Consider the following 27,769-nt stretch of genomic DNA (forward strand, 5'->3'; position numbering starts at 1 on the left):
AAGCTTTAGTAGATAAGAGTTGATTGTAGTGAGAACTTGAACCATTTAAAACTTAATGCTGGACAGTAACAAGTGTAGGCAAGGATGTGGAGAAATTGGAACCCTCATATATTGCTGGTAGGAATGTAAAATGGTGCAACCACTGTCGGAAACAGTTTGGCAGTTCCTCAAAAGATTAAGCATAGAGTTATGATACACCCAATAATTCTACTCCTAGCCAAAAACTGGAAACAACTCAAAGGCCCATCAGTTGATGAATGGATAAACAAAATGTGGTATATCCACACAATAGAATATTATTAGTAAACCATAAAAAGGGAATGAATCATGGATGAAACTTGAAAACAAGTGAAAGAAGCCAGATACAAAATGTTACATATTATATGATTCCATTTACATGAAATGTCCAAAATAGGAAAATCTGTGGAGACAGAAAATAGATTAGTGATTGCTAGGGCTGGGGTGAGAGTGAGGGGAATGAAGAGTGACTGCTAATGGATATGGTGGCTCTTTTGTGGATGATGTTCTGAAATTAGATGATGGTGTTGGTTCTATAACTCTGTAAATATACTAAAACACCACTGAATAGTATACCTTGGAAGGATGACTTTTTTTTTTTTTTTAATTTTGAAATAAATTCAAAGTTATAGGAGCAGTTGCAAAAACAATACTAACCCCATACACAGAATTCCATCATACCCTGACCCCCCTCCCCCGATAGCCCAGTCCACCAACTTTAACATGCTGTCACATCGCTATTTCTTTCCCTCCCTCCCTATCTATCTATCATCCATCATCTATTGCTCTGTCTTCTGAACATATGAGAGCTAGCTGCTCACACCCTTGAACAAACACTATAATTCACATATACACTTCCCATGAATAAGAACATTCTTTTATGCAATCCCATTAAGCGTAGCTAAGAAGTACAGGAGATTCAACAATGATACAAAGCTTACATTCTATATTTCCTTTTCCTTATGTCTCAACTGTGACCCTTTGAGCCTCCTGTCCTCCATCCTCCAATCCCATCCAGGTTCAGCCTTGGCATTCAATTGTCATCTATTTAGACTGTCTTTTTTTTTTTTTTTCAATTGCGGAAACATATATACAGTCTAAATCTTCCCATTCCGCCCCCTCCCTAGCCTTCCATTAGTGGGATTAATCACATTTAGAATGTTGTAATGCTCTTTCTCACCATCCATTACTAGAAATTTCCCTTCACCTCAAACAGCAACCCTACACTCATTTCTTAACTCCCCATTGCCCCTTTCCCCATTTCTCTTAACCCATACTCTGCTTTTCATCTCTATGGTTATATTCTCTAATAATTTCTTTGTGTTTACTGTGGGGCTTAAAATTAACCTCTTAAATCCATAACTATCTTGTTTTTCTTTGATACCACCTTCACTTCAATAGGACACATTAACTATGTTCCTATACTCCTCCATTCCCCCACCTTTATATAGTTGTCTAAAATTATGTATTTTATGTTGAGTTCAAAGCCACTTATTTTTCATTAGAGTTTCTGTTTTTTATATCATGTAGGAAGTAAATAGTGGAGTTACAGTTCAAAAATTATTGACTTCTATTTGTATTCCATTGTGTTTGGAGAATATGCTTTGAGTATATTCATTTTTTTTTTTTTTTTTTTTTTAATTTCTTGAGGCTTGTTTTATGTCCCAGCTTATGGTCCCTTCTGGAGAAAGATCCATGATCACTAGAGAAAAATGAGTGTCCTGGTGATTTGGGATGTAAGGTACTATATATTTCTGTTAAAATTCTCTATATCTCTTTCTCCTTTCTTTGTTGGTAGGGCTCCCTTTAGAATCTGAAGTAGTGCAGGTCTTTTATTGGCAAAGTCTCTCAGCATTTGTCTGTGAAAAATTTAAGCTCTCCCTCAAATTTGAAGGAGAGTTTTGCTGGATAAAGTATTCTTGGTTGAAAATTTTTCTCTCTCAGAATTTTAAATATGTCATGCCACTGTCTTCTCACCTCCATGGTGGCCGCCGAATAGTCACAACTTAATCTTACGTTGTTTCCTTTGTATGTGGTGAATTGCTTTTCTCTTGCTGCTTTCAGAACTTGCTCCCTCTCTTCAGTATTTGAGAGTCTGATCAGAATATGTCTCGGAGTGGTTTTATTTGGATTTATTCTATTTGGAGTTCGCTGGGCATTTATGCTTTGTGTATTTATATTGTGTAGAAGGTTGGGGAAGTTTTCCCCAACAATTTCTTTGAATACTCTTTCTAGACCTTTACCCTTCTCTTCCCCTTCTGGGACACCATTAAGTTTGGATGTTTTATTTTATCTATCGTATCCCTGAGATCCATTGCGATTTTTTCGATTTTTTTCTCTATTCTTTCTTTTGTTCTTTCATTTTCTGTTCTGTGGACTTCTAGGACACTGAGACGCTTTTCAACTTCCTCTAATCTTGTATTGTGAATATCCAGAGTCTTTTTAATTTGGCCAACAGTTTCTTTTATTTCCATAAGATCTTCTATTTTTTTTATTTACTCTTGCAGTGTCTTCTTTATGCTCTTCTAGGGTCTTCTTTATGTTGCTTATATCCTAGGCCATGGTCTTCTTGATGTCCTTTAAATCCTTTGCCATGTTTTCGTTCCTCGATTGTAGTTCTTTGATTAATTCTGCCAAGTACTGAGTCTCTTCTGATATCTTGATTTGTGTGTTTGGAGTTGGATTCTCCATATCGTCTGGTTTTATCATATACATTAAGATTTTCTGTTGTTTTGGCCTCTTGGCATTTGTTTTGCTTGATAGGGTTCTTTCAAGTTGTAAAAAAAAAGGATATCGATCAAATTTTTCAGAAACACAGTTTGGTGACGTACACTTTCTCTAACTAACCAGCAGATGGCGTCTGTGCGTCACCTATACCCCTCAAGTCAGTTCTCAACCTTGTTCCCACGGTGTGTGGTGAAGTGATTCTTGTGGGGTTCAGTTGGAGAACTCAGTTTGGGTGTGTTGCTGGAGCAGTCCACCCTGAATGTGGGGCATGTGTATGGGTGGCCAGGGAGGAAGGGGAGCTTTAATATTCAAATCCCCCAGGTTCCTGGAGATTCAAGGCTGCCACAAGAGTCTAAGCCTTCATTTCATTTCAGCCCTAGACTCTCTCTCTCTCACTGTCCCACAAACCACAGGACTTGGTGTAGCGTCCGTGGGTTCTCCGAGCAGGTCCCCCCTCCCAGCCGCGATCCTCCAGGAGCTCAGCCGAGGGAATGCAGTGCTGCGTCACCAGTGCACGCCATCCCTCAAGGGAAGCCCCAGGCCGCCAAGCCGTGCAGTGGCATTCTCAGCCTGAAGCAAAAATGGTCGAATGGGGTGTCTCAACCCCCTCCTCCTTGCATAGTTCCTCCTTCCTAGCTCGGGGACACCTGGAGGGGCTCTGAGCTGTGGGCACGGCCCCGGGCAGGAGTTTATTGAGCCCTCTGGGGAGCCAGCTGCGAGCCGCAGGGTTTCTTTCAGCTTCCGGCTCTCCCCTCTGTTTCCCCCGGCCCCGAGGGTATCTGCAGCGGACTATCCTCCAGGCCAGACACCGAGAGGCCAGCCCAGCCCCCTCTTGCTGTGTTTTACTGCATGGTTCCCATTCCCGCAACTGCAGCCGCTCCTGGGTTTTTCCCTATTTTTTTTTTTTTTTTTTTAAAGAGCCAGTCGGTCTCCAAATACCAAGCCGTGACTTCCCCAGAAGGCCGCGTGGCTGCGGGTCTTCCAGCCAGCTTACTCACTCGTTTCAGAATGCAGACTCACGGTTTCACCAAGTATATGGCCCCTGTGATACTAGCAGAACTCGTCCAGCTGGCGCATCGCTGTAACCGGTATTCTTGGTCACTTTTCTGGTTTTTATCTAGTGTTTTTCACAGAGGTGTTTTTTGCCCGGTCTCACCTAGCTGCCATCTTAGTTTCTCCTGGAAGGATGACTTTTGTTATGTGAATTATATCATGAGAAAAACTTAACACTTTATATGTAACAAAAATTTTACCATTGGTGACAAAATAAAAAGATATAATGAGTTATCTTTGAAAAAGTTTCATATTTTTTTTTGAATATTAAAAGGAGACTCTCTAATCAGTCAAATGATGACTTGATGACTCAGGTAAAGGAGAAAATGTGATTAAATTTTCCATAATGGTTGCCTGAAATGTTGCATTAAACTACTTTTTTGCCAGCTAATTGCCCAGTTGTAGCTGAATATATGTATACTTGGAGTTCCCAAAAGACTGTGAAACTTCAGACAAAGTAGAAACTTTGGATACTGAATCTAATGTTTTGTTAGTGGTGTAATTTGGATCAGTTTTCCAAAGTTGGTAGACTCAATGCAGTAGTCTTTTCTGTCATTAATCATGAGGTAGGTAGGAAATATTTGGAAGTTTTCCTCCTAATGATAGTAATTTTAAAGCAAGTGCTATAAAAGCTATAGAAATTATTATAGAATGCAAATTCTATTATAAATGAGAGCCCAAAGAACTATTTTTTGGGGTCAGCTGTTTAAGGCTACATCCCTAGATCTCCTGGAGATACACGTTTACTCTCCTTTACAATTTGAGATATTTTGGTGAAAAGGGCTTTCAGAAGCGCTGAACAATAGTACTGAAAATGGAAGAGCATATACCATCACTGGGTGGGTGTGTTCCACTATTCAAATTTTCCATTCAAATTAAAGTCTTAAAGGAAGAAAGTATAAACAGGTTGTATGTTACACTTTCATCCATCATCTACCCTTTCAAATAATATACATTATTTATAAATTATTGTACTAAGCTGTGCATTACAGCCAAGACTAAGGTATCAATAGATGGTTTAAGCTTTTTTACATTGTGTAGCCAAAACCACTTATTGAAGAGCCTCCTGCTGTTTACATAGTCCTTAGAGTATTTTTGTGACTGTTTTTGAAAAAGTTATCACTGAGTGCAATGTGAAGACTAGATTATGTGCTTCTGTAGTTTCTTGGATGGCTAGGCCCATCTTGGTTGCATTTCTTAACTTCTCTACACGGTAGAGTAGTTGTTTGTGTGTTTTTCAGCTTGGTGTAGGTAAAGGGGTAAGGACTTTGAGGAGTTAGATCGATTTAGGTTCAAATTCTGCCTCTTACCTTTTCTGTCAGTGTTACTTTGAGTAAGTCACTTAACCTCACATATAGCTCTTTTAATCCCTTTACTAATGTAAATGTTATCCTGGTTTTTATAGACTTTTGGATAAGAAAATTTTCCCAGAGTCAACCAAAGTTTGAATCAAACTTTTCTGATTCCAAAATAGTCATTCAGTTTTATCAATTATACCTTAAGGAAGTTGTGAGATAGTAAGAGTACCCAGGCATAAAAAAGGTAGAATACAGTAGAAAGAGAATAAGGTGTTGGCACAAATTCTGTTGTCGCAGAATTTGTTTGTAAGCTGTGTGTCTCTTAATCCCTGTGAACCTTAGTTTCCTCATCTGAAAAATAAGAAGAGTGATATCTCATAAATTGTTGTAGTTTTGTCATCTGAAAAATAAGAAGAGTGATACCTCATAAATTGTTGTATTAGGTTTTTTCTAAGCCCTGCTTTTTTTTTTTTTAAATTCAGTTTTATTGAGATATATTTACATACCATACAGTCATCCACAGTATACAGTTGTTCACGGTACCATCATATAGTTATGCATTCATCACCACAATTTTTAAACATTTTCGTTCCTCAAAATAAACAAATAGGAATAAAAATAAAAGTAAAGAAGAACACCTAAAACATCCTATCCCACCCTATTTTTCACTTAATTTTTGTCCCCATTTTTCTACTCTGTCCATACACTGGATAAAGGGACTGTGAGCCACAAGGTTTTCACAATCACACAGACATACCATGTAAGTTACATAGTTATACAATTGTCTTCAAGAATCAAGGCTACTGAGTTGCTATTCAACAGTTTCAGGTATTTCCTCTAGCTGTTCCAATACACTAAAAACTAAAAAGGGATATCTGTATAGCACAGAATGACCTCTCAACTCCATTTGAAATCTCTCAGCCACTGAAACTTTATTTTGTTTCTTTTTGCATCCCCATTTTGTTCAGGAAGATTTTCTCAATCCCACGATGCCAGGTCCAGGCTCATCCCTGGGGGTCATGTCCCATGTTGCCAGGAAGATTTATACTCCTGGGAATCATGTCCCATGTAGGGGGAGGGCAGTGAGTTTACCTGCTGAGTAGGCTTAGAGAGGCCACATCTGAGCAACAAAGAGGTTCTCTGGGGGAGACTCTTAGGCACAATTATAGGTAGGCTTAGCCTCTCCTTTGCAGCAACAGGCTTTATAAGGGCAAGCCCCAAGATCAAGGCTAAGCTCTGCTTTTACTATCATTTGGCCAAGTGGCTGTGATATAATGAGGGATTAACAGGAGGCAGAAATGAAAACAGTTAGAGTGGTAGTTGTAAAGGAGAAATGTTTTCTGAATAGACTGTAAGCTCCATTAGGAGAGGGATTGGTTTTTTAAATCTCTTTAGCCCCCATACTTAACATATTACCTGACACCTAGTAGACTGTCAAAAGAGTGATAGAGTAACATTGCATGATGGATGGGGTCATATGTTGTCTGCTGTACTTTATTGTAGATAAACTTAAAGTCAATTTGGATTCAGAACAAGCAGTGAAAGAAGAAAAAGTAGTAGAGCAACCTCCAGTGTCTGTCACTGAACCAAAGCTGGCAGCTCCTCCAGGCCTGAAGAAATCCAGCAGAAAAGCAGAGCCTGTTAAAATGCAGCAGAAGGAAAAAAAAAGGTAGGAAAATTCTGTCACTTGCTGGAGAAGAGTGTCTGCCGGAGGTGAGAAGGTCCGTTTGGGCTTACTGACAGTCAGTTTTCAGTTGGGCTCTAAATCCTCCTTAATGCCTTAGGGATACAACTATGTAACCAAAATGAAAAGAGAAGCTCTTTAGTTTATGTAGAGAAGTAGGACTATGGGATCAGTCAGTTTGAATGATTTGGGACCCAAAGTCATTTTTTTTGGTGGGAGTGGTTTGGTCCCATTGATCTAAATTGATTGTCTTTTCTCCCATTCTTTGTTTTAGATTTGTGGATATGGCATAAGTGTGCCTGATTGTATGTGTATGTGTGTGTGTGTCTGCTTTTCACTTTAAGTTGCCAAATGAGGGGTTATTAATTCCAGTCAAATTTAAGAGAAGAAGTTCTTTGTTTTCTTTTTATATCAATGTGTTTGTTTTTCAAGTGGTAAAATGTAATTAGAAAAGAAAATAAAAAGCACACAAGCTGTTAAAAATGGATCCAGGAATTTGAGACACTACCTCATAGTTGGTAGGAATTAGTCTGTTGAACAGAATTCTGAAGGACACTCAGCACTGATAGGCCCAGAAAGACTTGACTTTGTGGCAAGGTTGGCGCTACTCTAGCAGAAAACATGAACCAAATGCTGAAATTTCAGATGGTTAGGGTACTGTCCAGTAGACCTCAATTCCTAGGAACATGTGATATGGGTGCATGAAATGTCCCCAACAGTGAGTACACTACACTGTTGATAGTTGCCAGCAGTGCATTCAGTTATTTCACCATTAAGTATGATATTAACTAGGTTTTTAGTAGATGCCCTTTACTAGATTGAGGAAGTTCTTTTTTAAGTTTGCTGAGGATTCTATCAGGAATGGGTATTGAATTTTGACAAATGCTTTTTCTGCATCTATTGAAATGATTGTATGATGTTTCCATTATTGTGGTGAATTCCATTGATTAATTTTTAAATCTTAAACCAACCTTGCATTCTTGGGATAAACCTCACTTGATTTTGATATATTTCCTGTAATTTATTGCTGGATTTGATTTGTTAATATATTTTGTTAAAGAATTTTTGTGTCTGTATTTTGAGCACTATTGATCAATTTTCTTTTCTGGCTATGTCTTTGCCAAGTTTTATTATGTTATGCTAGGTTATGAAGGTATGCTGGGTTCATAAAACAAATTGGGAAGAGTTCCCTTCTCTGTTTTCTGAAGGAGTTTGTGTAAGATGTGTATTATTTCTTCCTTAAATATTTGGTAAAATTCACAGTGAATTTGGGCTTGTAGTTTTCTTTGTGGGAAGGGTTTTTATTATGAATTCAATTTAATCCATAAATATGGAGCTATTCAGAATTTCTAGTTCTTTTTGGGTCAGTTTTGGTAAGTAGTGTTTTTAAAGAAATGTGTCCATTTTATCTATTTGTCGACTTTATTGCCATAAAGTTGTTCATAATATAGCCCTATTCTTTGAATGTCTATAGAATCTTTAGTTATCAGTGCAGATTCTTTCATTTCTGATACTGATAATTTATATTTTTACTCTTATCAGTCTTTTAAAACATTTATCAATTTTATTAGTCTTTTTCCCCCAAAATAACGACTTTCAGCTTTGTTAATTTTCTCTCTATTTTCTATTTCATTGATTTCTTCTCTTAGCTTTGTTATTTCCTCCCTCTTTGGGCTTAATTTGTTCCTGTTCTAGTTTAAGGTAGAAGAAGTTATAAAAGTATTTAAAGTTACATCAGTATTAAGATACTAGAAGATAAAGACTGTGTCTTATACATATTTGGGTCACTAATATACATACAGTCATCCTTTGATAAATTATTTGTTGGTTGAATGAGTAGTGCAATGGAGTATCCAGACAGGAACTTGGGCTTTTTATTATGTCATTAGATTCCCCTTAAGGTTTTATATCTATGCCTTTGATCTTTATTTTTTAAAATATTTTAAAAAATATTTTTCTTCCCTTTTTACCTGATGAACTTCTATTTAGCTTTTAAAGTTTTTGAGAGTCATGTCCCATAACATTTTATTTGTTCAGTAAAATTTATCACACTGTTTTATTGTTGGTTGTGTTTATATGCCAGATTCTGAGTTTCTTGAGAATGTATTCCCTTCTTGATCTTTGCATCCTCAGTGTTAAGCTGAGTGCCTTGTTTGTAGGTAGTAGTTGCTTATTTAGTGCTTGTTAAATGATTGAAAGGCAATAAGGAAAGTAAGAAGAATTTGGCATAATTCTTAATGACCTGGTTGTAGCCTCCTGTGGCCTGTAGAGAACTGGAGAAATATTTTACTGTGGCCATCCCATCAAGTAGCCTGTATAGTGATAAGTTAGCAGAGGATTCTTTAAAAAAAAAAATCTTTATTGGTCTACTTTAACTCTTAACTTTTCCCCCTCTGATATTAAGACCATGCGTTACGAAACAAGACCCATGGTAGCATATGAATTCTTAAGATTTTTTTCTGTGTAATATGCTCAGTTTATTCCTGGGTTGCAACAGGGGAAAGCGAGTGGACTTATCTGATGATGAGATCAAAGAAACTGAAAACGTGAAGAAAAAGAGGAGAAGAATCAAACTTCCTGAGTCCGACAGCAGTGAAGATGAAGGTGGGCCTGACTATTAATTTTTGGCTTGTGGGATCAATTCTTTATATGATGCTCAAGGAGCTGAAAAGTAATATATTATGGGTCACAATAGAGTAAGTAATCCTAACATTGAGAGTGTTCCAGTTTGCTAAAGCTGCCGGACTGCGATATACCAGAAATGGGTTGCCTTTTCCAATGGAGGATTTATTAGGTTGCAAATTTACAGTCCAAAGGCCATGAAAGTGTTCAGATTAAGGCATCATAAGGAAGTTACCTTATCTGAGGAAAGGTAGCTGGCATTCGGAGTCCCTTTGTCACATAGGAAGGCACATGGCAATGTTAGCTGATCTCCCAGCTTCTGGATTCAAAGTGGCTCTCTCAGCTCCTCTTTGCTTTCCTGGGGGCAAACTCTGGATTATATCTCTTAGCTTTCTCCAAAATTTCCCTCCCTTTTATCCTCTGATAGAGGACTCCAACAAGGGGATTAAGACACTTTTAATGGGTGAGGTCACATCTCCATGGAAACAACGTAATCAAAAGATCCCACTCACAATAGGTCTGTCCTCACAAGATTGGATTAAAAGAACGTAGGCTTTTCTGGGGTACATAACAGATCCAGCACAGAGAGATATATAGCACCTTTTTTCTGCTTAAAATCTGCTTTAGCCTTTTGACCAGAACCATGATTTCATGGTAATTTGCCAAAATAACTGACGCAAAGGTGAAGAGAATAAGGATTCGGTACATATTATTCAGTAAGTATTCAGTATTATCTAAGACCTTTTCTTTTTTTCTTTTTTTTCTTTTTTTAATTAAATTCATTTTTATTGAAATACATTCGCACACCATACAGTCATCCATGGTATACAATCCACTGTCCACAGTATGATAACATAGTTATGCGTTCATCACCACTATCTCTGGACATTTTCCTTACATCAGAAAGAATCAGAACAAGAATAAAAACTAAAAGTGAAAAAAGAACACCCAAATCATCCCCCCATCCCACCCCATTTGTCCTTTAGTTTTTATCCCCATTTTTCTACTCATCCATACACTAGATAAAGGGGGTGTGATCCACAAGGTCTTCACAATCACACTGTTACCCCTTGTAATCTACATTATTCTATAATTGTCTTCAGGAGTCCAGACTGCTGGGTTGGAGTTTGGTAGTTTCAGGTATTTACTTCTAGCTTTTCCAATACATTAAAACCTAAGAGGTGTTATCTATATAGTGCATAAGAATGTCCACCAGAGTGACCTCTCGTCTCCATTTGAAATCTCTCAGCCACTGAAACTATTTCGTCTCATTTTGCATCCCCCTTTTGGTCAAGAAGATACCCTCAGTCCCACGATGCCGGGTCCACATTCATCCCCGGGAGTCATATTCTGCATTGCCAGGGAGATTTACACCCCTGGGAGTCAGGTCCCACGTAGTGGGGAGGGCAGTGAGTTCACCTGTAAGACCTTTTCTTTTTTAAAAAAAAAAAGTGGACTATTCCTTTGGCTATTTTCACGTGAATCTTTTAAGAAGGGTTTATAGGCATGAAGGATATTGGTGGTGGTCTGCACCACACAAGTAAAACCGTGGTAAGTATAGAAGCATCTACTGGGTCATTTTTCAAAGGGAGTGGCACTATGGACTCTTCCAGTTTTAGGCTGTGGGCAATGTTGTAAAATAAGCAAACAGAATAAGGGCAGGATTCTCACCAGGAAAATTAACATGCTTTTTAAAAGAATATTAAGTATTCTAAGAGCCAAGATTACTTCCCAAAATACATAAGGATAAGTGTATAGAAAGCGGAATCTAAAGAGAAAGACACTTGGGCTGAACTGATATACGAGACAACTGTACCCTGAAAAGCCTGCTTTGAAAACCAGTGGTGAAAAGCTTGAACTGTTGTAATCAGTTGTCCATGAAGTTATGGCATAATGGGTATTAAAAGATTTAAGTTATAGAGGGGAAATCTAGTTCAAAGGGATTCAGCACCACATAAAGGTACAGAGACAAATGCAGACAAACTGATGCTAATAGCGGTAAAGAATAATGAGTGCAGAAAAGGAAGCTGCTATACTGTTGAACAAAATTAAACTTAGACTCTACTCTTACAGAAAACTGCTGTGCAAGGAAGTAAAAGTGGGCTCTCCCTAAAAAAGGTATTAGTTCAACTGAATAAGTGAGTGAAGAACCACATTATACAGACAGATGATGGTAATACAAAAGAAATAAACACGCTTCAGAAATAGTATAGAAAGTTGAAGCTGTCTATATAGATAAACCATTTTTGTCTATTCTGTGGCTTTAGATCCTACCAGTCATGCTTATATGTCAAGGATTACAGTCTGTCTGATATCTTGCGAGAGGTGCAATATCCTTCAGAGGTGTGACTTTTGAATGGTTCTTTGGAATGGGTAGTGGTAGGGCATTGTGAACAATCCCAGGGAAGCAGTTGCTTTATACTCATTTCATATCATTTATCAAAATGCTGGATGATGACCACTGAAAGGAAGATTTCCAAGTATGTGGATGAAATAAGGGCCATCAAGGAACGTTCTAACCAGTTAAGCGCTGAGGGAATAGAGGCAGCTCTTTGCAGACCCGTGGGGAAAAAATTAGGATGTAAACTTAGGAACATGTGCTGATTTGAACAGTCTTCCATATTTCCAATCAGTAAAAGAACTTGGGGAAAATTCTGGAAAATCTTTGAAGCCATCAGCCTAATGCACATTAAAAAGGTAAACCAGGCAGTCTACTATTAGTTAAGGAGTCAGCTCTAAGTCAGGAGAATTACTGTGGTGATTGGGTACTCATTATATACTTCTGAAATACTCTCTGTAGTTCTTCTGATCTGCAGCTCCCAAAGAATAACACTCTTGGGTGATTAGAAGTATGAGTGGGGTTATTTTGCTTGGAAAGGAGTGAGAAGAAATGTGGTAGCAGTGGACAACCTATAATAACATTTGATAGAGAGCAGAGGCTTTCAGGTTTTTTCCTCTGGCTAAGATATTTTTCGCATCTGACTAAATTTATAAGCCTCAGCCATTTTATTTCTAAATTTCTTTGTCTCAAAGCCAGTGGCATTTTATTTTAAACCTTTATCCAGTATCTAACCTCTTATTGTTTTATTTCTGTTCCACTGAATATGTGATATTATTTCAATATGCCATCTTAAGCTAGAAGTTAGTAGATGAGCAGCAGGAGTGGAAGAAATGGCAAGGACTTTGGAGTGAGACCTGGGTTTAAATCTTAGCGTCACTGCTCACTGTGTGACTTTAAGCAAATAACTTTATTTCTTTAATTTTCTTTCCTCAAATCTAGAATGGGGACATTATCACAAACTGTGTAGGCTTTTTATGAACATTAAATCAGATAATGTATCAAAAGTACCAGGACAATGCTTGACACATCATAGGTTTTCTTGGTATTCATCCCACTTATCCTATTGAGGTGTTCAGAAAGTGTTTAACAGTAGTAAATTTGCAAGAAAATTCCCTTCAACTTCAAATCCTTAACTCTCTACCCAAGGAACTATTCCTTTCTTCTTCAACTTGGCAGGACCTTATGCAGCTTTAGCAGTTCAGTGAACTCCCTTTGTGAAGTATAAAGGCCAGACCCAGAAAGTAATAACATATAGAGTAATATCTACATTGCTAAGGAGAAGAACAGTTTTAATAGATATTCTTAAGTCTTTGCTAACGTTTTCAGTCCTTGCAAGTTGCATATAAAGAAGGTTAAGCAAATGATCCTCTTTGTTAGGTAAGGATAAGTAGTTAAAAAAGACTGAGTCCTAGGAAGCTATAAATGATTACCAGGAATTCTAATTACCCATCTCGACCAGAACACTCTTTGACAAACAAGTAGTTACATTGCTGGATCCTGAAATTAGTTTTACCACGGTTCTTATTCTGCCCTAACAAAAGTTGCTTTCCTGGGATAAGTGGTGTTTGCTGCTTCAGTATCTTTCAGCTGAAGAGTTGCAGATTTGCTATAATTATATTAAAATATACCAATGTATCAAACATTCCCTATGTTTATGTCACTAAAAATATATCGAGACAGAATTCTTGGTTTAATGGTAAAGACTAAGGCAGACAGATCTCGATTCTAGAATATGAATGTGGATAAGTTGCTTTTTTTATTTTTATTTTTTTATCTCTTTGAACCTCAGTTGTATAAAATAAATAATAGTAATAGTGATTTTATAGGGTTATTGTAAGAATGAATGATTAGTTATTGTAAAGCCCAGTAAATACTAGTTATTTTCCCTATCCTTCCTTTCTTGAAATATTTTTATTTTTTTAAATTTTAAACAAAGTCGAACATACACTCAATTTTAAAAAATCAGATAAATAGAAGTTCTCTTAACTACCTCTACTGTTGACCTCACCTAACTGACTGATGCTTCTTTTATCAGCTTTCTCTCATCTGCCTTCCATCTTCCAGGAATTTGTTGAAATTTCTTATTCATTAAGAATATACTTGGTTTCTTTTCTGTTCTCTTCCCTATTGTGGGGGGTTATAACATTTTATTCCTTTATCATTATAATGTTTTTAGGGGATAAGGATATGGAAGAGAGAGGGATGTATATGCTGTATTCTCCTTGGCCTGGAAGCCCCTCATCCTAAATTTAGTTTGGAAAGCATTTCTTTTCCTTTATTTAAAAAAAATGTGATTTATTGTTACTCTGTGTTCAATGCCAGGGAAATAGTGGTGTGTCTGCCTCCTTGGACCTTAGAGTTTAGAGGGGGACTATAGATTAACAGGGAGAGGGGTCTTAGAGGGTACCACTAAGATTCAGTGTTTTCCTTGGTTAAATCAAGTAGTTACAGAACTGGAAATAGAATAAGAGCTCCTAAATTTATTACCTTGAGTATTCAGCATTCCTTTTCTTTGGCTCCTTCACTGCAATAACTTTTGTCCTACTGCTGTAACATATCCACCATCATGGCACAGCTTGAACATCTATACCTTCAGAAAAATAGGTGCTTAGCACAGTGGTTTGAGCTTGAGCTCCCATCGTGTTGTAGCCTTCCAGAGCTGGGTTAATAGCTGGGCTATTTTCCTTTATGTTTCTGTCTTTTATTTCTCTGATCTTATAAAGTTTGGGGACCCATTTCATACTTGAAGTGTATAATTTACTGTTTTGTTCTGGTTCTTGTTCTACTTCACCTCTTTAGGTCATTTGGCCTTGAACTCTCCACTGTCATAATATTTAACACTGACCTAATCATTTGGGAGAATTTCAGATCCAAGGCTTGTGCTAAGATTTTGAATACAGCCAGGAGGTTCAGGGAGCAGGTGAGGCTAAGCAGCTACCCAGTCCCTTGACCAGCAGTTTCATTGTGGTGATTTAGCAATAGGTTGGCTGAAGATTTTCACTTCCCTTCTCATGGGCCTTATGCTAAGACCACTATTCCTTGACCTATTCAGAAATGATGAGGAGCCATCTGGTAATGTTGTCTGCTCAGGTAATACCACTTCCATAGCAATATTTCTTTCCAAAAATTGTTGTTTTCCTGCTAAGCTCATTGTAGCAGAACAAGCCTCCTCAGTGAGGCAATCACTAGAAGAAATTCTCATACACAATATTAAGTAGGTCTTAGAGTTTTGTTATCATCATTTCAAAGGTGATTCCCACCCACCCACCCCCCATGACTTATGTTGTGAACATTTAGCTGGAAACTTTCAGTCTAACAAACCTCTCAAGTGATTGCAAATAGTCCTTAGATCACATTCACAAAGACACTGGCATAGAACATTTGGTATAATATGTTGATTATCTCCACTTACATGATCTTGAGAGAAAATGTCTAATCCTGAATAGCTTCTTGGTACAGCTGAATAGTAAGGCTGTGGAATCTGACTGACTTGGGTTTAAAATTTCTTGCCTCAAATACAAGTTCTGTGACTTTGGCAAGTTAAACTCTTTGAACCTCTGCTTTCTGAATTCTAATGTGTGAATAATATTGTCTGTCACTTCGGGTTGTTGTGAGGATAAACTGAAACAATGTAAATGAAATGCATATTACAGGGTAGGTGATCGGTAGATATTTATAAAATGACTTTATATTCTGAATTATCTGTAAAATGTGAAGTTTAGCTAAGATAATGTCTAAAGTACATTCCAGCTGGAATAATTCTTGGTTCTCTGATTTTATTTGTATAAAATTAATAAAACATGCATTTTAAAGATAACTATATAACTGCAAAGTCCTTTGTTGTCATGAACTACTGCTTGCAGAATGCCATTTGCTGTACATGGAAGTTTAGAGAGCTATTGGTGAAGGCATTGTACCAGATAGTGCTTGAATTTTCTTATCTAAGCTGTTCATTATTTCAGTCATACCAGACTCTCCTGGGGCTTATGAACCTGAGTCACCATCACCACCTCCTCCTGTTTCTCCACCTCCTGAACCAGTGCCAAAGACTGAGCTAGAGCCTCCTCCCATCAAGGTAAAACTTTCCCAGGATGGTTACATTTCCATGAGTATTTTATCACCCAGGGACCTAAACCTACTATGCTAAATCAGTTCACTTGCTGTATACTTCACAAATGCCAGTAGATGGCTCTTGTCTTATTCTGCTTTCCTATAGATTGTACAGAATGGGCATTCCCACTCTTAACTGAATTGAGATTTCAGCTATAGGATACAGTGCCTGGAAGTTTGCAGAAGTGGATCCTGGGAACAGTTTTGTTTTTCATGACCTACAGAATTAGGGCTGCTGTGCTATAAAACTTCCATTGGAATTGTTCAAAATGAGGTCCTGCCTGCCTCAGAGCAAAGAGTGAGAGATAAAGAAGAACAAACTTTGGTGCCTTTTAGAAGCTCTTCTGGAAAAAGGCTGGAAGGGAAAAGTTGGCTACAAATGGGGAAATATAGTTCTGAATGATCCTCAGCTGCATCTTATCTAAATCTATTAATGTAGAAAATGAAGAGTTGAGAAAACAGATGCAGTCAAGTTTTTTTCCTTGTGACTATTAGTTTTCCTTAATACAGTGTATTAAAACTGTCATTTAAATCTTACAGATTTTCACATTTTCTCAGGAGAAAATGGGTAAAAGAGACAAATGGAGATAAAAGGAAATTGATATTAGTAATATTTGAGACTAAATTAGATGGGTGTGATTTTGAGGTGCCAAGGCTGAAGTATCAAGTGTCCACATCAAGAGTGTATGCTGTAGAAACCTCTGGTCTGGTTTAGGGGTCTTCCCTCTGTGCTCTCATAATACCTGCTGCAGTCTTCCTTCAAAGCACTTACTAGAGTGTATTGAATTAGTCTGTTTTCTCTGTCTCTCTCCTCCACTAGACTGTAAGGTCATTGTCTTATTGGTTTTCTTCTTTTTTCTTTTTTTTCTTCTTTTTTTTTTAACTTTTCCTTTCATAGACTTTTTTCTTCTTATTTATTTAATGTAATTTTATTGAAATCTATTCACATACCATACAATCATCCAAAGTGTACAAGTGTTCACAGCACCATCATATAGTTGTGCATTCAATCACCTCAATCAGTTTTTGAACATTTTCATTACTCCAAAAAATAAAAATAAGAATAAAAAGAAAAGTAAAAAAACAACACCCGAAACTCCTCATACCCCACCTCCCTGCTGTTGGTTTTCAATCATGGTGCCTACAAGCACCTCCCAACAAAAGTGTTGACTGAATGAACACAGTTCTTTGCTCAATGTGCTACTTTCCTTCTCATAAACAATGAAATATCAAGCCTGCACTAGTCTGTGTGGTAGGGCTGATCCCCTAAGAGGAGATATGTGGCATTCCTCTTTCAACTTTTTATTATAATGGACTATTAAAGAGTGATTGTTACAGATTAAGAAGCTTTTATTTTTCTCTATAGCTTCATTGGTAAACTTAATATTGTATCTTCTGGTCTTTTAGAACTCAAGCAGAGAAAACAAGAGAAAACGAAAGCGCGTGCTGAAATCTAAAACCTTTATGGATGAGGAAGGCTGCATAGGTAAGAAAAAAATTTGGTTCCAAATCCAAATATAGAGTTATTACCGTACAGAGATATCATGATTGTCATAGAGTGGTGCATCTCGGACTTAAGTACACATATGAATTACCCCCAAGTGATGCTGATGCTGACACTGATACTGCTTGTCTGCGGGCCACACTTTGAGTAGCAAGGGTATAGAGAGCGCTGCCAGTGTATGGAGTTGTTGTGAAGATTCAGGTAAGGTAATGTTTCTAAAAACACTTTCAAGATGGAAACTACAGATGAACTTAGATGGTATTGTTATCATAGATGTTTAGGAGCATTTGTGTTTTTAGAATGATGGTTTGTAAATTTGATCAGTAGGAAGAAGATCTTACAGATGATTAGACTCTGAAAGAGAGCATCAGAGTCTTTGATATTTGATACTATTTGTGTGTGTTCTTTGTAGGGAGGCAGGGGTTAAGTCATCTAGATGGCTTCTTCTATGTTTCCTATTTGGAAGCCATGTTATATAAAAGCATGTGCTTGGTTTGGAGGCTTCAAGGGGAATTAGACTTCAGGCTTTGAGTCATTGTCCAACTCTTCAGCCATAGTTTAGCTTGTTCTACTCTTTCTACCATTGATCCAGGCTGTCTTCTTCTGTGGGGCTTTTAGGATCTGCCACTTGATGCCCAATGGAATGCTTAGATATGGATGCTGACTGTATTTTTGTGTTTGGAAAGAGTTGTGGGTTTAGGCTCTTTAACCTCTTCTTACTGGAGAACCCATAATTGTCAATTCTCCTTTTCTGTGACACTTGCCCTAGCTTAGCTTTCCTAGAGGATTTCTTTTCGCTTTCTTGGTTTTTCTTTTTTAGTTCAAATTTCTGTGTTAAAGATTGACTGACTCTGAAGAATCAATTTTTTTTCTGGGCAGTGTGGTTGTTCAGACAAGTGAAGATATCACTTGTGTACCCTGTCCTAATATCTCCCACCTCCTACTCCCTGGAAAGACCTCTGCCATTTTAATTGTCATGTATTATTGGGGAATAAAATTCCTTATATGTAGAAATTCTGTCATTTTCAATGCCAAATTTCTTGTGATCCTTTGAGCTCTGGACTTTGGTTTTTTTTTTTTTTTTCAATCTTCTAATAGTATATTTTCAAGCCTCTTGATTTGGCCACTGGTGGTAATATATTATTTATTGTTGCATTTTTCAGTCTCTATTAAATTGAAGAGGATAAAAGCTTCAGTGCCAGGTCTTTCCTCCTTCTAATTCTACCCCAAAAGAAAAAAATCAAATATATGTTCATGAGAGTTCATTGGGAATTTCTGGCTAATTACTTACTGATTTGTTCAAAACACAGTACTCAAGTTTTGGCCAGGTGTGGGATGTGGACTTTTGTGCACTTCTGTCTCCAGACAGGGCTATTAAGAGCCTTGGACGCAACAATGAAAAACTGTGCTCACATAGCACTTTTTTTTTTTTTTTTTTAGGGTTTTTAGTCCAAGCTCAACCTAATGAATCTTGGCTCCTGTTACCAACAAAGGAGTTCTGCTTTCCTCTCTCTGCTCAGTCTGTTCCAAATGTACCAACACAGGGGGCTTGCCCTTTCCTGTGCTGGGTCAGAGTTTTTCTGTGGGTTTAAAAAGCTGATCTTTCCCTTTTTGTGAGCTCGCTCCAGGGACTGGGAAGTCGGGCTCTTGAGAAAAGTTTGGGGTCGACTCCTGGACAAGGAGGTGGATTTCTAAGAGCAAAGCAGTTGAATGGAAAAGAAATTTAACATTACCCTCCCAAACTGATCCATTTTTTCTGGCAGCCCAGAAAAGTGGCATGCTGTTCAACTAAAATAAAGGTCCTGTATTTTTAATTTGAAATTGCCTTTGTCCTTGGATATGGAAATGCTCCTTTTAGCTGCTTAAGAAATTGTGTTGGTGCTGCCCTGACTGGTTTTTAATTCCCCCAAGCAGTGTGTTGCATAAAATTGTCAATGAGGCAATCAGTGGTTTCATTAATAAGTAATGAAATAATGTGCTAATTGATGTGCAAGTTAATTTTTAGACATGCTGCCATTTGAATAAGGGAAACAACTATAAAGGAGCAAAGTCTTACATCACTGACTACTAGTAAGTCTTTTCTTTATCTGTAGATGACTCTTCAGACTTCCCTAATTTAAGATATCGAGTAAATAGCAGCTTATAATTTTGTCCAGTTGTCTAGTTACATAATGCTTTTGACAGTGCATCTGAGATGAGAGTGGTATTCTGGGATGATAAATGCTGAATGAATAGGCTTGCCGTGGAAATACCCCAGATACTTAGGGCAACATTTTCAAACTTTGCTGAATAAATGCATCACTTAAAGCTCTTGTTAAAATTCAGTTTCTGATTCAGTAGGTCTGGGGTGGGACCTGAGATATATCATTTCTCATAAGCTCGTGGGAGATTCCAATGCCTCTGGACTGGGGATCACAGTTTCAGTAGTAAGACCTTAGAAAATGCTTACCATATATTTAAAGCTTAGATTTTTTTTAGCATTCAGATTGGCAGGAGTGAGCAAAGCAAATTCTAGGCTCTTGAAAGTAATGACAAATTCTAGGAGCTCTTAGAGAGGGGACTGTTAATTATGCAACCTTAATGGCTAGAGGACTAAGGGTGAATAAATGCTCAATGGGCAATATCCAGCTGACCTCCAGTATTGTCCATGGTGAGATGGGAAAAAAAAAAAAGCATTGAATAGGACTTGCCAAAGACTGCTAGGTACATCTGTGAATTCTGTAAGGCAGGTGTTATTCCCGTTTTACAGGGAAAGAAAGAACAGTGGTTCTCAAAATGTGGTCCCCATACCAGCAGCATCAATATTACCAGGGAACATGTTAGAAAAGCTAATTCTCAGGTTCTACTCTAGACCTACCAAATCTGAATCCCTGGAAATAGAGCCCAGCAATCTTATTTTAACAATCTTTCCAGGTGATTCTGAGGCATGTTAAAATTTGAGATATAAAGTGGCAGACTAAATTTTAGAACAACTGTGCTTGATTCAAAAGCCTATTCCTCTAGAACAATTTGACTAATATACTTTAGAAAGAAATTGTATCAATAATTATGAGTTTAAAGCTATCATTGTTCTTGAATGGGAAAAAATAAATCACTTTAGTCATTTGATGACTTGTTTTGCATGTTAGGTCTCTGTTTAGCTAAGAAAAGAGATGTTTTCCTTTACTCTTTGTCTCATTTGCTCTGACCAGGAGGGCTAAGAAAGAATTTAGATGGCATTCGTTATACAGCTGCTGCAGCTCTCTAAAGTTACAGGAAGGTGGCATTGTACTGTTTCTTATGGTAGTTGTATGTATTGCAATAATTTTGAAGAGACCCTTCTCAGTTCTGTGACGTCATTGTTGGAAGCCACTGTCTGTGCTGGTACCCTTTGAGGCTTTCTTATAATGATTGCTCACTGGTGTAGTTCTTTTTGGGGAGGGCTTGGTGAGTTTTCCTCGCAGGGAAAAAGGCAAAATAGGACTTTGACTGATTGAGTAAGAGAACTGGTAATTTTGTTTCTCATTTTATCATTGACCTTTCTTAAAACTATTAAGTTTCTTTGCCAGCTGATAGAGTTTGCTTAAGATAGTTATCTTCAGGATGTTGACCGCTGCTAAATCTTGGGTTAGCTAGAACTAAGAACCAAACAATTGAGTAAACTAATCTCCAATTCTCTGTGCTTAGGATGTGCAAGAGAGTGGGAGACATCACGATAGAATTAGCCAGAAGGGTCCAGGGCAGGGAGATGAGCCTGCTAGATAGGATGGAGGCTGAAAAGTAGACCAGCGATTAAGACCAGGAAGACCAGCAGTGGAAAAAGGCAGACACTTTGGGTCAGGGAAATTAGACTGATGAAGTCTGTGAAAGCATGAAGATGTAAGTAGGTATTTATTTTTAAGATGTAGACAGTTCATAAGCAGAGTTCAGGATGTTAGCTAGCATAGACCAGGATCCAAGTAGAGGATTTGGGCAATTAAATGATAAGGATGCATTTAAAGGCATTAGGTCATAAGCAGTGAGAGAGTAAGGGTGAATGTTAATTCTGAGCCCCGACTAGAGGCTGTGTGAGCCCAGGATCCCTTATGTGCTTCCTGTTTGAGGCTAGATCTCTTCCAGTGGGAGGGAGAGAGCTTTGGCAGTAAAGCACATCTGCCTCTAGCAAGAGGGTCTGAAGGAATAGGGGAAGCAAGACTTCTCTTTCCTTTGATAGAGTAGTGCTTTTAATGACTCAACCCACTCAGTGCCCCATTTTTTCCTTATTCCACCAGTGACTGAAAAAGTCTACGAGAGTGAATCCTGCACAGATAGTGAAGAAGAGTTTAAGATGATGTCCTCTGTACACAGACCTCCTGCCATGACTGTGAAAAAAGAACCCAAAGAGGAACGAAAGGGCCCCAAGAAAGGGACTGCTGCTCTGGGCAAAGCCAACAGACAAGTGTCCATTACTGGCTTCTTCCAGAGGAAATAAACTGCCATCTCTGTTATGTCAGAGACTTGGAAGATTCAAGGGAGAAGACCGCAAGATAAGAGACTCCTCACTTACTGTGTAAGTTCATCTAGCTCCTCCCCTCACCTGTATCAAAAGACTATTCTTCCACCCATGTGAAGTTTCTTCTGCTTCTGGGTTTTCAACCAAAAGGAAATCACCTGGAAGCAAGAGGCACACGACTATTTATAAAGCTGTTACCTTCAAATGACATTTTCTTTAAGCACAATTTTTGACCTGTCCAGGAGAAGAATTCACTCCAAAAATAAATTGCAATGGATTTCAGAATTATCACTGAAGCCATTTAATGGCTAATCCACTGTGCCCCATTCACACTATTCCCTGACCCATTTACGACTCAAAAAATATTCCTTCTTATTCCTTTGTATTCTGTGAACTTGTGGTGGTATTTTTTGTCCCTTGAATTTTACTGGATATGTTTACCACTCCTTCTCTCACCTCCACACCCTATCACACTTCTGTCCCTTAACCCAAGAAGCTGTTTTCTTTAAGTCTTAAATTTTGGTTGGACTAAAGACAGAATCAAAAAATATCCCTATAATCCTCTTTTCCCTCCATTATAAATTACACTGACACCTGGCTACAGACCAGGCTATTACTTGTGTTCTACCCCTTTCACAAAAGCTCTCTAGACCTTCACTTCCAATTAGTGGTTAGGGAAAAGCCTCGGGCAGAGCACAAATAGAAATTTAATGATGTATTCAACTCCACAAGAAATTACTTAGAGTCAGCATTGATGATATTAGAGGAATTGTCATGTTGCTGACACAGTGTGTGCTTTATACTGTTCTTTGTGGTTTTTGGCTTTCCTGCCCTACCTCCCTTTCCCACTCTCAGTACCTAGAGAGTGAAACCTATACAAAGAAATGAAGGCTAGAATGAGATGTCCCTTCCTTTATACAGTGTACAACAGTTACATAAACTTTCTCCTTCTCAAGGAAACTGAACATTCAAAAACAGTCTTCCAGGAAGTTAGGGAGGAATAGGATAAGGCACAGGCTGTTATATACAGATGTTGCTCCTCTGTATTTCTAACTCACCCATTTGCTTAAAAGTACAGACTCTCCAACAGGGAGATGGAGAGACTGAGTTGTTAGTAGATATAGACAGCAAATAAAACATTTTCATTTGTTTCTCATGGAAAATCATCTATTCCAGTGATAACTTGGAAGCTACTCTATATGGTTGGGTGGACAGTAGGCTCTGTGGGTTGGGGTGATGTGGCAGTGATCTTGTCGATGAGCTCTGGTGAGAGGAGCACAGGCTGGCTGCTGCTGTGACTTATGAGTAGAAGACAAAGAATGTCTGGTTTGCTCTTTCCGTCTTAGCCTGATATATGCAGTAGGTGATACAATCAGCTGCTGTATCCTATTTAAGGTTAAGATTATGACTAACCTTGGGATTAATAGAAGCTTTTTGAACAACTGTCACCCTGGGCTCTCCAGCCTGGCACCCCTGTGGACTTTTATGAGATGAATCTTGGCATTATATATAGGACTTGAGAAAGCAGAGGCTTTGTGTAGCAGGCAGAGTGCAGGTTGCCATATTCCAAAATCCTTTCTTTTTAAAGTGAGAAAAAGATGGAGAAAGGGTGGAAGGCCTGGATTTAAACCTTTAAAATGATTTCTGGAGAGGAGTCCCTATTAAGTATTTCTTTTTTTTTTTTTTTTTTTGTCAATGCCGTTAGTCATTTTTCTAAATAGGAATGGAAAATTAAAGCAAAAGCAACAAATTCTTAATTTTTTTTTTACACTGGGATCTCTAATAAAACAGAATTTTGAATTAGAAAAATCTGGTGCTCGTCGGGGTTCTGTCTTTCAAGGGATAATGCATATCCTGCAATCTCTGCCCGATATGCTGCCTAAACACTGCTTAGTAAATATTGAGTGGTGGCTGTGTATTTATGCAATTCTCTACTGTGTTATCCACATGAGTTAAATAAATCTGAGAAGTTGTTTTAAAACAGTACTTCAAACTGAATGTCTGATGGATCTTTTATTTGACAGGACAGGAGCAGCGTCTGTAGTTATTTATACTGCTAACAGGAATAAGGCTGGTTTTCAGTTTATATTGTTAAAACTGCATATCCATAGTCTGAAATGGACCAGTTATTTGCTGCCTTCATATTTTTTAAGCCCTGTGGGAAATCTTACTTTCAGTCAACCTCATTTTTTACTTCATTTACAAGAAAAATCTAGTCCTGATCTTGCACATTGTATTAGTTTGACTTCATTACTTGTTAGCTCTGTGACCTAGGGCAAGTTTTTGAGCCTCCAGTTCTTTATCAAAATAAAGCTAGAATGAGATACCATGGATTGTCAAGACTGGAGTAATATGTAGCATAAATTTGGTACACAGTGCCTAGCACATAGGTGCCATATAAATTGTGGCTTCCTTTCTGATGTCATAACTGATGCAATCAGCTATCAACTTGCTGAAGGATCATTAAAGATGTAATCCAGATGTTATACTCTTTCAAACCATCATTCTATCAAAGGGGGAAGATAGTTGTCCTCTTTTTAGAAAGGTTTTAAGGGGAGTGGATATTTTCCTATTGAAAGAAGATGAGATTCATAGATAGCTAAATTTACTCTTTTGAAACATTGCATATTGAGTATGTGACACGCCTCTGGGCCAGACACTAGAGGATAAAGTGTCAAATAAAATTTGGCACTTGACCACAAGGAGCTAATGAAGAGACAGACCAGTTAAAATGCAATTGTAATGCCACACTGGTGAGTGCAGTGACAGGTAAGCGCAGGGTCCTCTGAGAGATTGTAGTGGGGTGGGTGTCGAGGAAGTTTTCCTAGAGGAGAGGAAGCCAAGCAGTTTCTTGAACTATGAGTAGGATTTTGCCAGGAAAGGGTAACAATGGATTTTCTGGGCAAGGGAAGCATGGTTTTTTGAGGAAAATGGACTAGAATTTGGGAATAGGGAAGAAAATGAATTGAGAAATGAAGCTGGGGGTCCTGCTAAGGGGTTTGAATTTTATTTGAAGTCCGTGAGGGTCTATGGCAGAATTTAAAGAAGAGGACAAACAGAAGTTGATTCGCAGTTAAGAATGACAGCTGACATTTTCTTGGGTTTTGTTTGCCGTGATGGTGAGGATTGCACATTGTACCTTACGTTCTAATAGGATAAAAAGGTCATGGTTAAAACAAGGCAGCTTAATCTTGGCAACCACTGTGGATAATTAAAGTATTTCCTTGTCTTCCCCCATCAACATAGATTTCCCTAACAGAATCAGTTTTTAAAAAGTGATTTCAAAAGCTAGTAACTCTTCTCTGATGCTCTTAGTGATGTGAACCTCCACCTCTTCTCCCTGAAAAAAAATCTGAGGGAGTAGAGGGGATGAGTAAAATAGTTCTATTCCTTTTCTATCTTTGTTTCTCTAAGAAGACATTAGTAGTTATACAGGAGAGAGCTGAAGAGGAGGGCCATATAAGGAAACTAAATAGTTTCTGCAGGACATGAGTAGAATGAGTGCCTAATAGCGTATTTGCCAGAAATGTGCTCTGTGTCAAGACTCGTTTTGGTAAACTTGTCTCCTTTCATTGGTTACGGGATCTCAGTATGTTGTAATGCAGCTTTTTACCACCGTGAAAGATTCTGGGGCTGCCTCGTTTTGTTGTGAGAAGGCAATATTGCTTTCTGAGTTATTGCCCTAGCGGCTCTGTAAATTAGCCCATGCTGTCACCATGCCCTCTCTGAAGGGCACGTTGTACCCAAATGTCTGCATTTAGGATTGACTCTTGCCAGTCCCTGCTGTATGACACTTCTCCCCACTTGTATCTGTGTCCAGTTTCTTGTGTTCATAAGTGTGGGCCACCCGCACATTACCACCCAGGCTCCTTAGCCAGAGAAACTTGGTGAAGCTTCTGGTCCAATATTTTTCCATCTGGTAAACCCACCTTGACTCTAGAATTCCCCTTCCATTTCATACACACCCCCTTTTTTTCTTGTTGACTCTTGCCAGACTCCTTGCTTCCTGAGGCTTCACTGAACTTGGCTTCCCCCTGCCCCCCATTTTTTTAATACTTAAAAGTTCTTCATGGCTAGTACTTCTTTAACTTCTTTCTTTTGGTCTTTTAGTCTTTCCTTCCTAAGCTTCTTTTTCTACATGATAAAGTTTTTATTAGATTGCTCTTGAAGAGTAGAAAAACATTTTGTATAGTATCTGTTTAGGATCATTCAAATCCAAAGTATCAAGTGGTTGCTGAATGCTAGTTATTGTTTAGTCTTCGGCAAGATGCTTTGGGGATTGCAAGAGCTCAGAGGTTACCGTTTTGGAGTGACAGGACATACACACTAAATGATATAGTGGTTGAGAAGATTCCTAGGTAAGTGGTAGAGAGCAAGGGGCTTAATAGTTCAGAAAAGAATAGAGGTAATCATAATGGGCAAAAGTTTATAGTCCTGTGCAAAGAACAGTCAAGGATTTAAGACAACAAACAGACTGGGGAAGTTTCACCATTTCTGTGGATTTTTTTTTTTTTTTAAGCTGTTTGACCTTCACACACCATTTACACATTTACCGTGTAAGTAAACTGATTATCCTTAATTAATGGAGTTATTTCTCTTCTCCTTAAGGAATGAGACCATTGACAAGAAGGCAAGCAAGTACTGGGGATTATTTTTAAAGGCAGTTTATAGGATATATACTGGGTCAGCATAAGTTCAACTCAGTTTTGCACACTTAACAATTTTGGCATATTGGGGAAGCAGGGTACCATGAAGGAAACAACACAAGCTTGGGAGGCAACACAGGCAGAGGGCCCTGGATTCAAATCCTGTTTGAGGGACTGACCTTCAATAAGGTATTCAGCCTCTGACAACTTCCGTTTCCTGATCTTTAATATGAACTACCACCTACCATGAAGGGTTGTATTAAGGTTTAAATGAAATGATGCATGGAAAACTCCTAGTATTTTAGCACCTATTAAACAATCAATATGAAGTAGAATAACTCACATTTGGGGGACACTTATTAAATGTGCCAGGCACTGTTTTAAGCATGTTACATGTGTAAATTCTAATCGTTTTAGCAACCCTATGAAGTAGGTACATTTATTTCCATTTTACATATAAGGAAACTGAGGCAGAGTGGTCAGGTAACTTGCTCAAGGTCGCAGAGCTAACAAGTGGCAGAGCCAGGATATAAATCTTGACAATCTGGCTCCAGTGCTTATCTGCTAAACTATACCTCCTCTCAGCCATGTATTAGTTCACACTTCCATACTGTTCAGTGATGATTGATGTTCACGTTCATAAATGAAAGTTCAACTAGGTGTTCAGATCACAGATTGAAGGAGATCTTAATGTTTAACTAAGTTAACCACTGATTTGATGCTTGAATCCTGACTACAGCATCCTTGCCAAGTGGTCTTGAATCTATAAACTAGGATTCAATTATGTTTAGTATCCCATACTTACTAAATTACAAAGTAGATAAGTAGACTAATAAATGTTAAGAAAAATTTAAAGAGAGGCTAGAATAAAACGAAGTTTTCTGATCAATTTTAGATCACCAGGAAGCTTCTAAATACAGAATTGCCCCCTAAGCAATCCATTTAATTGGTTAGAGTTTAAATCAAGAAGACAGTTTTCCTTGAAAAAGATTGTCCAGCTATTGGCCTTGCCTTTCACTTAAACTTGGTAAGAAATTCAGGGGGAAATTTAGCATTTTTGCTATTTAAGCCATGCACAGGTTCACAGGTAGAAAAGTGGCCCTGGAGCAGTTTTTGCCCAGTGACTGCCCTGGATTAGGTCAAGGTAGTGTTCTCCATTTTGAATATTGAAACCATGTTTTCCTAGGATAGCTCCTTCAAGCTTATAAAATATGTGAAGATTATACATAGCTTCATGATGGTATTGTGCTCTTTATTCTATTGTAGAGTAGTATATACAGATGGCAGAACCATTT

At 38.1% G+C, this 27,769-nt stretch overlaps 1 protein-coding gene across 1 annotated transcript in view; it reads left to right on the plus strand.

Moving 5' to 3' along the window:
- POLD3 (DNA polymerase delta 3, accessory subunit) overlaps window positions 1–23,821 on the plus strand; it is a 50,680-nt gene extending 26,859 nt beyond the window's left edge. Inside the window, exons 8-12 of the mRNA XM_037840645.1 lie at window positions 6,600–6,765; window positions 9,278–9,384; window positions 15,706–15,818; window positions 17,261–17,339; window positions 21,608–23,821. Of these exons, the coding sequence (XP_037696573.1) occupies window positions 6,600–6,765; window positions 9,278–9,384; window positions 15,706–15,818; window positions 17,261–17,339; window positions 21,608–21,807 (665 nt within the window). The 3' untranslated portion in view covers window positions 21,808–23,821. The remainder of the gene's footprint in view (window positions 1–6,599; window positions 6,766–9,277; window positions 9,385–15,705; window positions 15,819–17,260; window positions 17,340–21,607) is intronic.
- Window positions 23,822–27,769: the final 3,948 nt, after the last annotated feature.

The sequence above is a fragment of the Choloepus didactylus genome, chromosome 6 (assembly GCF_015220235.1).
Source record: "Choloepus didactylus isolate mChoDid1 chromosome 6, mChoDid1.pri, whole genome shotgun sequence".
Classification (NCBI taxonomy): Eukaryota; Metazoa; Chordata; class Mammalia; order Pilosa; family Megalonychidae; genus Choloepus; species Choloepus didactylus.